Source organism: Piliocolobus tephrosceles, chromosome 7, assembly GCF_002776525.5.
Source record: "Piliocolobus tephrosceles isolate RC106 chromosome 7, ASM277652v3, whole genome shotgun sequence".
Taxonomy (NCBI): domain Eukaryota; kingdom Metazoa; phylum Chordata; class Mammalia; order Primates; family Cercopithecidae; genus Piliocolobus; species Piliocolobus tephrosceles.
Window position 1 is genome coordinate 123,447,939 of NC_045440.1, and position 15,944 is coordinate 123,463,882.

General features: G+C 43.9%; 1 protein-coding gene across 1 annotated transcript in view; it reads left to right on the top strand.

The window, feature by feature from the left end:
- Positions 1–15,944, top strand: part of DEPTOR (DEP domain containing MTOR interacting protein) — a 185,524-nt gene that overhangs the window by 122,203 nt on the left and 47,377 nt on the right. The window contains exons 5-7 of the mRNA XM_023224703.1: positions 5,499–5,684; positions 10,458–10,592; positions 14,306–14,376. Coding sequence (XP_023080471.1) covers positions 5,499–5,684; positions 10,458–10,592; positions 14,306–14,376 — 392 coding nt within the window. The remainder of the gene's footprint in view (positions 1–5,498; positions 5,685–10,457; positions 10,593–14,305; positions 14,377–15,944) is intronic.

Sequence of the window (15,944 nt, forward strand, 5' to 3'; positions counted from 1 at the left end):
GAATGAAAAAAGAAAGTTAGAAGAATTAGAATTTCAGAATAAGTGGTAAATTTAAAAAAAGAAAAAAATAAAAGCAGAAAAGATAGAGGAAATGAGTTCTCCATAGGAACGTAAATGAGCAAAGTGTGAAGTCAGTCTTTAGAAGTCTAAAATGAAGAATGCTTACAACACTATATGTCAGATGCCATGCCACGTCTCTTACATAAATTTTCTCATGTTTCCTTCGCACAGAATATATGCAAAAAATTGAGTTAGTTGCCCAAATACTCAGATAGTAAATGTGGCACAGCTAGGATTGAAACTGAAGATACCTGGCTCTAAAACTTGTGCTTTTTGTCGTGTGATAAATTTTCTAAAAGTAGACCAGGCATGGTGGCTCATGCCTGTAATCCCAGCACTTTGGGAGGCTGAGGCAAGTGGATCACTTGAGGTCAGGAGTTCGAGACCAGCCTGGCCAATGTGGTGAAACCCTGTCTCCACTAAAAATACAAAAATTAGCCAGGCATGGTGGCAGGTGCCTATAATCCCAGCTACTCGGGGGACTGAGGCAGGAGAGTTGCTTGAACCCAGGAGGTGGAGGTTGCAGTGGGCCAAGATCACGCCACTGCACTCCAGCCTGGATGACAGAGCGAGGCTCCTCAGTCTCAAAAAATAAAAATAAAAAAAAGAAAGAAAGAAAAAGAAAAAGAAAAAGAAATTTCTAAAGGTTATTCAGCATAAAAATTGTCAATAAAGTTCCAACTTAATTGCTTCGTTCTTGTGTGAAATGATGTCTCTTTCAGCAGGCTTTGGCATTGGTGAGCATAAAGAGATGAGCAGATGAAGGTGTCATATTTCAATCACAATGTTAAGATGAGTAGCTGGGATGGAGTATGATACTTAGTAGGTGCTCAGTTTGTCAATAAATGAATGGATGTCATGTGTGATTTCTTGATGCCATAATATGGCTGTCTACCTGCACTCCTTCAGCTTTTAAAGTTGTGATTATATATATTAAACCTAAAACTTTACTCACACAAAAAGCAAATGTATGAAACTCAATTTTTTTTTTTTTTTGAGACAGAGTCTCGCTCTGTCGCCCAGGCTGGAGTGCAGTGGCCGGATCTCAGCTCACTGCAAGCTCCGCCTCCCGGGTTTACGCCGTTCTCCTGCCTCAGCCTCCCTCCCGAGTAGCTGGCACTACAGGTGCCCGCCACCTCGCCCAGCTAGTTTTTTGTATTTTTTTAGTAGAGACGGGGTTTCACCTTGTTAGCCAGGGTGGTCTCGATCTCCTGACCTTGTGATCCGCCCGTCTCGGCCTCCCAAAGTGCTGGGATTACAGGCTTGAGCCACCGCTTCCAGCCGAAACTCAATGTTTATATCATTAAACTTTTAATGAGAGACAGAAAAAAGGCAAAATATTAATAACTTATTGGCAATGATGCAAGTGATACATACAATTGTCACTTTTGTAAGCTGAGAGGAGAACTCAACTCCATCTGTGTCAGCCACATAGCTAGGTGAATAAACACATGACAACCTTCATTTCAGGGAGGGTGGCTGCTCCTGAGACACCCAGATCCAAATCCATCCTTGAAAATCGAGGTGGGGCATTAAATATTATGTCCCATAAAATTGAATTCTACTAGGCCAAATGGCAGCATATCGTCAACAGATGATGATAACAGTAAAAAAAACCACAGTGGTTGTAAAATAATAAAGGTATAATTTATTGAGTGCTTACAATATATTTGGCATTATGCTGAACACTTATAGTTGACTATCTCATCTGACCCTCACGTTACCTGATTTCATTATGTTTGAGGTCACCTATTCTATTGGGGAAAGAATGTGATGAGGAAGGACTATTTAAAGTTAACCTTTGTATTTGATCTTAGATAGAATGTTTGCCTGGTTGGTTATAGGTGGTATAGAGGTGGGGAGTTATAAGATGGAGACTGGGTGTAAATTAAACCCTGGGTCAATAATTAAAGCTGGAGGAGAGACATAATTAGGTCAGCAGTCAAATTTCTATTTCATTTAAAAACACTCTTAAAGTACTTTGAAGTCTGTTATACTTTTTTTTTTTTTTTTTGGATTTAGAATGCTTTCCTGGATTTACTTATACAGAGGCAATATTTTATGTAATTCACTGTGCCAAGAGAAAATAGTAGGTCTTAATAAATGTCTACAGAGCTGTATATTTGCAGGTCATAATTTTAAGAAACTTGCCAAAGTCAACTTGAGGATTTTTTAAAAATCTCAACAAACTCAGAAGGTTGCCAGAAATGAATAACTTACCTACAAAATTTTATTATAGCATTACTGAGTATAGTGATATAGTAAATTTTTGTAAAAATTTGACTATCTTCAAGAGGACCACATTGGTAGCTATCATATCAAAGTGTGATTGGCTTATTTTTTGGTCCAGTTTGCATTAGGTGAGCCTCTCCTGAATCCAAGGATGATTTGTTTATTTATGATTTTATTTTATTTTATATTTTATTTTTTGAGACAGAGTCTCACTATGTTTCCCAAGCTGGCCTTGAATGCCTGGCCTCAAGTGATCCTCCCATTTCAACCTCCCACAGTGCAGGGATTACATGCACGAGCATTCATTGATGACTTATTGGTTGACTGAGACAGGATCTCACTCTGTTGCCCAGGCTGGAGTGTAGTGGTGTGATCACAGCTAACTGCAGCCTCAACCTCCTGGGATCAAGTGATTCTCCTACCTCAGCCTCCTGAGTAGCTGATACTATAGGCATGTACCACCATGCCTGGCTAATATTTTAATTTCATTTTATTTTTAGAGACAGAATGTGTTGCCCAGGCTGATCTTGAACTCCTGGCCTCATGCTGTCCTCCCACCTTGGCCTCCCAACGTGCTGGCATTACAGGTGTGAGCCACCACACCTGTCCCGATTATTTATTAAGAACATATAGAAATATCACTGAATTAACTATATTTGTCTTTGAGGCCAACATATTTCATTTGGCCAAAGTGAGTATCACCATTTAAAAATTGTGGAAAGCCGTATGAATTATTAGATTAAATGCTGGCACTGGTGCTGTCTTAGTAGGGACCCATGTTGTAACACTTGATATTTATGTGACCAGAAGAATTGTTCATTAACATATGTGGATAATAAATATAGTTACAATCCTAGATTGCATTTGTTGATATTGACCTAGAGAGGATGTGATGCTGTTTGTGAAATAGCAAAAGAGACTGTTGAACCAGTTGGCATGATTGATAAAGGTGTTAATATGATTCTTAATGGGTTTTTATTATCTACATTCTTTTCCTAGTGGTTTATAGTATTTTGAATTTTACAATCCAAAAAAAAGTTGCCAGGATTGAATTTTTTGTTTAACTTCTGTTTTTACCATTTTTCCTAAAACATTGGGAAAGAAAAGTACCTGGTATATAGTTAACCTAACTCAATACATGGTAGTTGAATAAATAGATGGATGATCAAACAACAAAAAAAAAGTGGAGTCTCGCTCTGTCACCCAGGCTGGAGTGCAATGAAGTGATCTTGGCTCACTGCAACCTCCGACTCCCAGGCTCAAGCGATCCTTCCATCTCAGCCTCTTGAGTAGCTGGGACTAAAGGCACGCTCCATGCCTGGGCTAATTTTTGTATTTTTAGCAGAGGCTGGGTTTCAACATCTTGGCCAGGCTAGTCTTGAACTCCTGACTTCAAGTGATTTGCCCTCCTCGGCCTCCCAAAGTGCTGGAATTACAGGCATGAGCCACCGCACCTGGCCTCATTGTGGGGTTTTAATGTGTATTTCCATATTGACTAATGAGGTTGACCCTGTTTTCATGTGCTGATTAGATATTTGTGTGTCTTCTGTTTTTGTGCTGTCTATTCAAGTTTTTTGCTTTTGGGGGAAAGTTGCATGAGACGACCAGTTTGCAGAGTTCCTGATGACTCTGCAGATGAATAGAAATGACCCAGGAACATGGCTTTTGGGGCCTGATGTACCACCTGCACTGTAGCTCCAAGAATCATGAACTCAAAGTGTCAAATTGAGGCGATAAATAAATCTCAATGGTTTTCTAAGATATAAATCGTATAAAATTGGGTGTACCTTCAGACTGATAGTCATACATGAGCAGTTTTGTGGGACATGGTTTTGATTTTTATAATGATCTAGAGAAGGAATAGTTTCTCATAGAAGCAGTAAGAGCAGTGGTTTGGAACTTGGACTCTAGAATCAGATACTGTGTTATATTTCTACCTCTGCCATTTACTGTGTCTTTTTGGGGTGACTTCCTAAACCTTTGGACTTCAGTTTCCTCATCAAAAATAGGAAAAAAATAAGAAATAAAATAAGCTGGGCGCAGTGGCTCACGCCTGTAATCCCAGGCGTGTGTGGTCTCTGTATTTTCTTTGCAACTCCCTGTAAGTCTGTAATTATTTCAAAATAAGAAGTTATTTTGTTTTTTCTGAGACAGAGTCCTGCCCTGTTGCCCAGGCTGGAGTGCAATGGTACAATCTCGGCTCACTGCAATGTCTGCCTCCTGGGTTCAAGTGATTCTTATGCCTCAGCCTCCCGAGTACCTGGAATTACAGATGCATGCCGCCACACCCGGCTAATTTTTGTATTTTTAGTAGAGATGATGATTCACCATGTCGGCCAGGCTGGTGTCAAACTCCTGACCTCAAGTGATCCACCCATCTTGGCTTCCCAAAGTGCTGGGATTACAAGTGTGAGCCACTGCACCCGGCCTCAAAATAAAAAGTTTTAAAAAATGAATTGAGGGGGCAGGCGTGGTGGCTCACGCCTGTAATCCTAGCATTTTGGAAGGCTGAGGCAAGTGGATCACTTGAGGTTAGGAGTTCGAGACAAGCCTGGCCAACATGGTGCAACCCCATCTCTACGAAAAATACAAAAATTAGCCAGATGTGGTGGTGGGCACCTGTAATCCCAGATACTTGGGAGGCTGAGGCAGGAGAATCGCCTGAACCCAGGAGGCGGAGTTTGCAGTGAGCCGAGATCATGTCATTGCACTCCAGCCTGGGTGACAGAGCAAGACACCATCTCAAAAAAAAGAAAGAATCGAGTGTTGCTATGGGACAAGGTCTCTGCTGGGCACTGGGGACACATGAGTAAGTGAAGCTGTGATCACTGCCCCAAAGAGCTTAGAGTTTAGAGGGAAAGACAGAGAAGGGGGCAGACAGTGAGGGTGCAGTGTTATCAGTGCTTTGGTGGAGGCAGCACAGGGGCCAGAAGAACACTAGGAAGAATAGAACTCAGATTGAAGGCAAGGTCAAACAAAGTTCCCCAGAAGAATTGGTTAGCAAATTTTTAAAGTGCATGCCATGTGGAAAGAACTTGGGACCATGGATGGATGGACAGCAGCTCATGTGGCATCTGTGGAAGAGAAGTCTTTCTTGAGACTTTTGCCCCTGTTGCCTGTGGTCCTTTGGCTATAGTGCTCAGTGTCCAGGATGCCAGATAGTCCTTGATGCCAGATAGTCCTCATTGGCTTTTTTTTCTCCCCAGTGTCCAACAAGCACCCATTTGTGGACAGCAATCTTCTCTACCAGTTTAGAATGAACTTCCGGCGGAGGCGAAGACTGATGGAGCTGCTCAATGAAAAGTCCCCCTCCTCCCAGGAAACTCATGACAGTCCCTTCTGCCTGAGGAAGCAGAGCCATGACAATCGGAAATCTACCAGCTTTATGTCAGGTATGCCATCCCAGCGTTTATTGGAGCTCAAGTGTTTGTCTTTTGAGAAATAGTGGAACCTTGACTCACCTTTGTGAAATTCTGTTCTCTATGAGAGAGTAGACTTTTTACTTATTCATGGCTGGGTGTGGTGACTCATGCCTGTAATCCCAGCACTTTGGGAGGCTGAGGCGGGTGGATCACGAGGCCAGGAGATCAAGACCATCCTGGCTAACACGGTGAAACCCTGTCTCTACTAAACATACAAGAAATTAGCCGGGCGTGGTGGCAGGTGCCTGCGGTCCCAGCTACTTCAGAGGCTGAGGCAGGAGAATGGCCTGAACCTGGGAGGCGGAGCTTGCAGTGAGCTGAGATGGCGCCACTGCACTCCAGCCTGGGTGAAAGAGTGAGACTCCATCTCAAAAAAAAGAATTTTTAGTTATTCATAACCAAGAAGTATGAAAAAAATTCTGAAACCCTAAGTTTTTCTTGCACAGCCAGCTTAGATGCCAGGACTCTGTTTTATAAAATTATGTATTTGAATTATAGAAGGCCTCTCATGCTCTCACTCATACCTTATTTGTTTTTCATTTCAAACCATTCTTGCCTGGCATGGTGGCGCACACTTATAAATCTCAGCTACTTGGGAGGCTGAGGTGGGAGAATCACTTGAGGTCAGGAGTTTGAGATTAGGCTGGGCTATTTAGCAAGACCTCGTCTGTCCAAAAAATTTAAAAATAAATAAATAAATACAAGTTTTTGTTTGTTTGGTTTTTTAGATGGAGTCTCACTCTGTTGCCCAGGCTAGAGTGCAGTGGTACACTCTTGGCTCACCACAACTTCTGCCTCCTGGGTTCAAGCGATTCTCCTGCCTCAGCCTCCCAAGTAGCTGGGACTACAAGCGTGCATCACCATGCCTGGCTAATTTTTGTATTTTTAGTAGAGACGGGGTTTCACTATGTTGACCAGGCTAGTCTCGAACTCCTGACCTCATGATCCTCCTACCTTGGCCTCCTGAAGTGCTGGGATTACAGGCATGAGCTACGATGCCCGGCCTTACAAGTAGTCTTTACATATCATTTAATTATTCAGTTTTGTGAATCACAACTTCAAAAAGCTATCCATTTCAAAGATGAATAAGAAGATTATTTCTGTGGGCATTTACACCGGTAACCACAAGAAAAAGACTGGTTATCCACCCGTTATCAGTGGGTGACAGAGAACAAACAAGAACAATGCAAAGCTGATACAAGTCTCACAGAGCATAGCAGCCGGGGGTGTTACAGTTAAAGTCTGACAGTCTCAGATGTGCAGTTAGCTGTGATGGAAATGATGGTGATTGGATGTAAGGGTGACCTGGCTGTGACAGCTGTCCCTCCATTGATCGTGAGTGCTGATTCGGCTGCTCTGTCTGTCCACGAGGGTGTAAGAGGAAAACAAAAATGATGTGATTGGTGCTCACAAATGAGTGCATCCAGAAAATGTGAACTTGAAGTAAGTGTCCGTCTGTTTAAGAGGGTGAGGTGCTTAAAGGGGTATCTTTAACTGCCCTGAAAACTTGGTGTTACCTCGAGAAACTGGTTGGTTTAAGGTTTGAAACTACTGGGCTTAACCCAGCACAATATGAAAGTGTCATGACTTGGTTATAAACAGGAGATGACAGTGAGAGCACTTACAACTATATGTATTTTATTTATTTATTTATTTTATTTGTTTTATATTATTTTGCAATGGAGTTTCACTCTTGTTGCCCAGGCTGGAGTGCAATGGCTTGATCCTGGCTCACTGCAACCTCCGCCTCTCAGGTTCAAGTGATTCTCCTGCCTCAGCCTCCTGGGTAGCTGGGATTACAGGCATGTGCCACCACGCCCAGCTAATTTTGTATTTTTAGTAGAGTCAGGGTTTCTCCATGTTGGTCATACTGGTCTCGAACTCCCGACCTCAGGTAATTCACCTGCCTCAGTCTCCCAAAGCTCTGGGATTATAGTTGTGAACCACTGCACCCGGCCACAACTATATGTATTGAGGCCAGGTGTGGTGGCTTACGCCTGTAATCCCAGTACTTTGGGAGGCCAAGGCTGGAGGATCACCTGAGGTCAGGAGTTCGAGACCAGCCTGGGCAACAAAGTGAAACCCTGTCTCTATTAAAAATACAAAAATTAGCTGGGTGTGGTGGTGGGTGCCTGTAATCTTAGCTACCCAGGAGGCTGAGGAAGGAGAATCACTTGAACCCGGGAAGCGGAGGTTACAGTGAGCAGCGATCTCGCCACTGCACTCCAGCCTCAGTGACAGAGCAAGACTCTGTCTCAAAACAAAACAACTATATGTATTGAGACATTTCTGTGCCCCAGGCCCTGAGCCAAGCTTGGTTGTATGAATTTTCTCATTTAATTCTTACTATAACCCTAAGAGAAAGGACTTTTCTTATCCTTATTTTACAGTTGAAGAGATTAAGATACAGAGCAATTAAGTGGCTTACGCAAAGTTAGGAAGTGGTGGGCAGAGCTCAGTCCACCAGCTGTAGCTAACACCAGTTGAGCTCACCGCAGTTTTGTTTACTCCAGTGCTTCTAATATGCCACCACCTCCCCGATCCCCCACACCCAGGTTCCTCAGACTCAGCCATCTGGAGGAGAGAAAGAAGCATGAGCTTCTGTGGGAAAAGAAAGACTGGCTGAGGGTCAAGAGGCTAATCCTGTGCTCCCAGGCCAATCTGGTCAGGTCAAGAGGACACACTAGATATATGTCTCCTTAACATTGCAAACTTCTGCAGAGTGATTTTACTTTCTCACAAACAAGGGTTTGCCTGTTTCTTGAGTGGGCCCAATAGACCTGAACAAGTGATAATGATGAGTAGAAGGTTATAGTAACCATGGTAACCTGTATTAGTCCATTCTTGAATTGCTATAAAGGAATAACTGAGATTGAGTAATTTATTAGGTCGGTGCAAAGGTCATCGTGGTTTTTGTTGTGAAAAGTAATGGCAAAATTGCAAAAAGTAATGGGGCACAGAAATGTCCTATAGTTGTAAGTGGTCTCATTATCACCTCCTATTGTGTCCACCAGCTTTAGCTAACATCAGTTTAATGCACACCAAGCTTCATGCACCCAAGCTTGGCTCAGTGCCTGGGGCACAGAAATTACTATTAATGCAAAAACCGCGATGACTTTTGCACCAACCTAATATCAAGAAAAGAAGTTTAATTGGCTCACCATTCTGCAGGCAAAACAGGAAGAATGGTGGCATCTGCTTTTGGGGAGACCTCAGGAAACTTCCAATCATGGTTGAAGGTGAAGTGGGAGTAGGGGTCTCACATGGCACAAGTGGGAGTGGCAGGGGTCGGGGGTGGAGGTGCCACATACTTTTAAACAACCAGATCTCACAAGAACTCACTTACTATGGTGAGGACAGTGTAATGGGGATGGAACCATTCGTGAGAATCCGCCCCCATGATCCAATCACCTCCCACCAGGCCCCACTTCCAACACTGGGGATTACCTTTCAACATGAGATTTGGGTGGGGACATGTATTCGAACCACATCATGACCATGAACACCAGCATTTATTTTGTGCTTCCCACGTGCCAGGGTCTCCATGATTTCTTTCATTCAGTCATATACCTTCCCCATGTTGAGAGCCAGCCTACTCCATGACAGAGAACCAAATCAGAAAAGTAAAGATACTGCCTTACATACACGCTCAAAGCCTGAATGTGTGCTCTGTATTTTAAGCTTCTTCTTCTATGGCTCTGGATGAGTAATCCTTTTTTGTTTTTTATTTTTTGCGAGACAGAGTCTCACTCTGTCGCCCAGGCTGGAGTGCAGTGGTGCAATCTTGGTTCACTGCAGTCTCTGCCTCCTGGGTTCAAGCAATTCTCCTTCCTCAGCTTCCCAAGTAGCTGGGATTACAAGTGCGTGCCACCACGCCTGGCTAATTTTTGTGGTTTTAGCAGAGATGGGGTTTCACCATGTTGGCCAGGCTGGTCTTGAACTCCTGACTTCGTGATCCACTCACCTCGGCCTCCCAAAGTCCTGGGATTACAGGCATGAGCCACCGGGCCCGGCCTGATTAATGGTTTTATTTGAAATCAGAAGGCATTTATTTTCACTGTTGATTCATCCCGTGTAACTAGCATGTCATTTATAGCCTTGCAAGGACTGCTCAGCATGGATGTGGTAGTTCTTGAAATAATATCATCTTTTCATGCACATGATATAACCCACCCCTTGCACAATCCTGTAAGACAGCACTGTTCTCACTTTACAGTCAGGAAAATTTAGGCTCAGAGAGCTTCCCTGAGGTGACCCCAAGTTGTGCTACAAGTGGCAGAGCTGGCCAGGCATGGTGGCTCACGTCTGTAATCCTAGTGCTTTGGGAGGCTGAAGTGGGTGGATCACTTGAGGCCAGGAGTTCAAGACCAGCCTGGCCAACATGGTGAAACGCAATCTCTACTAAAAGTACAAAAATTAGCCAGGTATGGTGATGGGCACCTATGGTCCCAGCTACTCGGAAGGCTGAGGCAAGAGAATCGCATGAACCCAGGAGGCAGAGGTTGCAGTGAGCCCAGGTTGTGTCACTGTACTCCAGCTTGTGCAACAGGGTGAGACTCCATCTCAAAAAAATAAAATAATATAAAGCAAGTGGTAGAGCTGCAACTCAAGCTCTTGTTTTTCTGCCACTAAGACGAGTATGCTTTTTCCTGGCCTCCGTGGACCTTGCAGCTGAAAGCCTATGTGCTCTAGTGAGCAGAGACCATCCCCTCGTTGACTGTGTGTGTTCTCTGGCCTACACAGTGAGCCCCAGCAAGGAGATCAAGATCGTGTCTGCAGTGAGGAGGAGCAGCATGAGCAGCTGTGGCAGCAGCGGCTACTTCAGCAGCAGCCCCACCCTCAGCAGCAGCCCCCCTGTGCTCTGCAACCCCAAGTCCGGTGAGTGCCCAAAAGGTGGCCCCATTCCTAAGACTGTGGGGACTTGGACAGGTCCCTGGGAAGCAGAATCTGAGATAGCGGGAGACTAGCGTGTGGGTTCTAATAAGTTAGAGCATGCTCTTGGGGTCCACACATGTTGAAGGGAAGGAAGAATTGGGCTGAAGGAGAAATTGGGTTGTAGCGCAGTCTCAGTGAAGGCTGTCATTGACCCAATAAGACCTCAGGAGCTGGGATGGCCCTTCTAAGTTGCCTGGAGTTGTGTTGAGGGGGCTGGGCCTTTAGATCCACGTGTTGGCCACTTACTAGATATTGGCTGCCCCTGGGAGGAGGGCATGACCTTGGGCGAAGCAGCTGTCTTCAGAGAGATGGTCCCCAAGACAGCTGAGGGATGTCGCCATGCCATTAGCACTCCCTGAGCTGGGAGGAGTTCCTGAGCCCTGAAGGGGGTTTTGGTCAGTGTGTGTAACAGTGTTCACAGCAGGGGAAACAGCACTTCCCCCGAATGCAGCCGATGCAAAGATCTGTTGGGCCCAACACCCTTAAGGAAGAAGCATGGATGTGTGCAAACCCAACTATCCCTGGAATTGACCCTGGGTGCCTTGTGGTTTCAAAATCTGCTCCTCAACCTCCATGGCCTTTATATTCCAGGAAAAAAATCTAGGCACAAAGATTGTTGGTGAACATGTACTTAGAAACAATCCTTCTTCTACCCAATCAGTTAACCCCCCAGGAACTGGTAATCCATTGAAGCTACCCTTTCTCACCATCCCTTACCCATCTCGTGTTCTCACTGTTCTCCTTGCCAGGATAAGGACATGTGGTCCATCACTACAGCAACTGCCAGAAAACACTCTCAGACCCATTTGTTTAAGGCACTGTCTAGTTTGTCACCTTCAAGGAAGAGGCTCTGTTCCTTTTGTTTATGTTGTTTCCTCATCATCAGATCTTGGGGATATAAAGATGACAGGTCATAACCCCCAACTCAATGAATGCACCACCTCTTTGGATAAAAAAACAAAATATTTCATGTTAGTAAGAATAAGGACTAATCGATATGGTTCAAAACGCTTTGAGAGAAAACTCTGTCATCTAATGCTATTATCTAGGAAGGTGGTTCTTTTTCCTGATCTAACTTTTTTTCTTTTTTTGCTGCCTTCTGGAGAGTTAGCAGCAGGAATAAATGTAACCTGTAAGTGAATGAAGAAACTTGCTTCCACACTGTACTGGCTGAAGAGTCGTTGAGTGCTAGGTTTTTCAATCCCTGCAGTTTGCTGATAAAGCAGAATGAAAAAGGAGAACTGAATTCTTAGAAATGGGATGTTTGAAGCCTTCATAGAAATCTGACAGGCACCCTCAAAGTTAAAAGCAAAAGATCTCAGTTTCAATAAAAGGGTCAGTGGTGCCATAACCATTTTATATGTTTTTGATTGCTTATGATGGAATATGAAAAAAAGTGTTAATTACTGAAATTAGCAACAAAATCGATGTTCTCTGAGGTAAGTTAGTATTGTTTCCTCTTTCTCCTTGCCTCTGGGTCAAAGGGAAGAGTTTACTGTTAGGCAGGCAGAAGAGAAAGGTCTTGTTTCCCTTCGTGGGTCTCCAAGGACAAGAGCTGTCAGGACTGAGCTGTGGTTTGTAAATCCCACGTCTTACCCATAGTTTGACAAGCTTCTCTCACTCTTGAGAGGGTTCCCAAGACCTAGTGAGCTCATCTGTGATTTTTTTTTTTTTTTTTTTTTCACAAGCAACTGATCAGGCCTTCACGGTGATGCATTTAAAAATTAATTATCCTAAATATACCAAGATATGTTTTTTAGTACTGTATATAAATGCCCTAAGCCAGACACAAAAAAAACAGTACTAAAGATATTGATGTTATCGGTATCATTGTAATAAGCAAATAAGCTTCCAAGGATATGAAAAGAAAAAAGTTTTTCCTGGGCCTCAAAGTTTCTACATTTTTCAACATAATAAAGAGGAGAGAAGTGCATTAAAATGAATGGTCAGCACTGCTGCCAAATAGTACGGTGTGATTCATGTATCCAAATTCATAAGCCCCTGAGGGTTTATGGGGAGTGGAGAGAGAGTTATCTGACAGGGAATTAAAAAGATCTCAGTCCTCAAATATTGACCACTTTTCTTATCTCCCATCCATCTGCTGAGAGATACTATTTCCATCTTGATGTTTGACCTACTCCCTCTTGTTTAGTGACCATAAATTAATTTTCACTTTCATGAGATTTCTGAAAGCAAAGGTGATAAGATCAGCAAACTGTCACCTCAACAAGAAGCACTGGATTGCCTTTCACTGAGAGGGTGCTTGTCAGACCAGAAGGCCACACATGTAACCAGCGGGCAAGGCCCAGCTGCCTGGTGGATCATCAGGCCTCTCCCCACGCTCCCTTTCCTTGTCTGCTGCACACTCATTCCAGGACTGGTACCTGACCTCTGACTGTCACTAGCAGAGGGGATCGGAGGATGCCACTTCACCAGGTTAGGCCCCGTGGCTGAGGCTTTTCTGTTTGTCTGTGGCACTTCAAGTTCACGATGTCTACAGAGCTGGTTTAGAATGGTCCCTGTCCCCTGCCCCCCTGGCTATTTGGGGAGGATATGACAGCCCCTCTCCACTTCTTGGTGAGCACAGGATGGATGGGGAGGTTCGTTATCAGTGGGTTTTAGGCAGCCACAAGTCAGGAACTGGCTGCTGTCTGCTGTCTTGGTAGGCAACAGCAGCGAGCTGATGTGAGGAGGACGGCATGCCACTATCTTCCTGGGCTTCTAGACCCTTCCTTTTGCTTGCAGGGCAGCATGGCCCAGAGTGAGCGTGGCACAGTAGCTGAGAGTGTGGGCGCTGGTGTCTCACGCCTGAGTTTGATTCTACTTCTGCCACCCATTAGCTCTGGAACCTTGGACACAATCAATTTAACTTTTCTAAGGTTGTTTTTGCAGTTATAAAATGGGGATAACAACGATCCTAACTCGTTCATTCTCGTGATGATTAAGTGAGTTATTATGTTCACATCACCTCGCATGGTGCCTCTCTAGCACATGTTAAATACTCCGAAAAGCTCACTAGCATTATTACTCAGGGCAGAAAGCAGTGTGGACATGCAGTCCTAGGTGTTAAGAAGGAAATGAGGCCGGGTGGCTCATGCTTGTAATCCCAGCACTTTGGGAGGCTGAGGCGGGCAGATTGCCTGAGGTCACGAGTTCAAGACCAGCCTGGCCAACATGGTGAAACCCTGTCTCTACTAAAAGTACAAACATTAGCCAGATGTGGTGTTGGGTGCCTGTAATCCCAGCTACTCAGGAGACTGAGGTGGGAGAATTGCTTGAACCCAGGAGGCGGAGGTTGCAGTGAGCCGAGATCGCATCATTGCACTCCAGCCTGGGCGACAAGGGCAAAGCTCCGTCTCAAAAAACAAAGGAAAGAAAGAAAGAAAAAAAAATTGACTTATCCTCTTATCCCCACCCCCGGCACTCTTGCTTTCCTTCCCATTGTTTTTTTCCTTAGCTTTGTAAGGTAGATTTAGGGTTATGTATGTTTGCTGCTATTTTCTGTCTCCCCTCAGCTAAAACATAAACTGTGAGGCAGGGATCTTTGCTACTTTTTCTCACTAATGGTCACCTATGAGATATCAATAAACAGCTGCTGAATACATGGATGGAGGACTTGGAAGTGCTTATGTCTTGACATTATGTTTGTCTGACAGTGCTGAAGAGACCAGTCACCTCTGAGGAACTCCTTACTCCCGGGGCTCCGTATGCAAGGAAGACATTCACGGTAGGCTGATGGTCTGGCCTGTTTCTCCTGTGCTGCCCATTTTTCTGCACCGTGTCCATGTGTCAATGGGTAGCTTATAGACTGACCTGAAAACTGTTTTTCTAGTTTTCTTTTTGTTTTTAGCATAATTATGATAATAGGCTTTCTTGACCTTAAGGCACTAAGATGCATTAGGACTTCACAGGCTTTATTATTCATAGAGCATTTAACATTTTTTTGATGTGTTCTTTGTTAAAGAAAAGATTTCCATTATGCGCTTATTCTAATTTAATTGCAAATTTTAAGATTGGCATCATTGGCACTTGCATTTGCCTTAAAATCTAATAATTTTAGATTTTATTTCCCACCATTAGTAATTTAAATTATTATTAGATTTTATGGCAAATGGAAGTGCCAATGATGCCAATAATCCCTTCTGCATTATAATTAATTCTAGACGTTATTTAAAACATGAGGGGAGTGTTAAGGTAGAGAAAGGAAACTGGGGGATAAATTGTTCTGCCGTAGGCAGGGTGCTTCGACAATGTGAGCATGCCTTGAGGTACACAAGCCTCTGACTTGCTGTGAGCAGCTCCGGACACCCTGCCCCTTCTTGGAGGTCCTTTAGGTTCCTTCTGCCTGCATTGGATTTCTTCAAATGGAATGAAAGTGCTCCTCTCAGCATCACCACCCCCACTCCCCTTCCCGTGTCTCCTTCTGTCAATCTCCTCAAATTCACGTTCATACCCTCTTCCAAACACTTCTACTGCTCCTTCATCTTCTAACTTTAGTGGCATTACCTCAGGCTGGGGGAGAATTCTATCCACACTCAGTCACGCAGCAAACATTTGCTAAGGGCCGCTTCACATTCTGAATGCTGAGGAGTTAATAGGAGAAAGGCACTGATAACACGTCTGTACCAGAGGAAAAGATAAACTGTACCTTCGGAAGTGAAATTGAGTATAATATACAAATAACAACAAACTGTAAAGTAATGGAAGTGCCTGAAAATCTTGAGCATTTCCACAAAAATTTTCATTTACCTCCCTGTTTCTCCCTGTTTTTCCTCAGTCTCCAGCATTGAAGAGAGAGAGCAGATTGTATTTTGAAAGTATTTGTTTTTGATTTTTAATTTAAATGCCAACATTGTTAGTAATTGATTGTGAATGTGTTTCAGCTGTGTTTTGGTTGGGCTATGTGTGAAAGACGTGGCTAGGAGCTGTCCAGGGAATGAAACTGCCAGCTCTAATAATGATTTCTATAGAAAAGGCCTTCTCTAATTCCAAACAACTTTTGGTTTAGTCTACTTGTACATTGTACATTGTGAACTTTATGTACTTTTTCAATTTTTTTCCCCCTTGGTGGAGAATATTGTGTTTTTAGAAAGCCAAGTCTAAGCTGGGCGTTAGGGCTCATGCCTGTAATCCCAGCACTTTGGAAGGCTGAGGCGAGCAGGTCACCTGAGCTCAGAAGTTCGAGACCAGCCTGACCATCATGGTGAAACCCTGTCTCTACTAAAAATACAAAAAATTAGCCAGGCGGGGTGTTGCGTGCCTGTACTCCCAGTCACTCGGGAGGCTGAGGCAGGA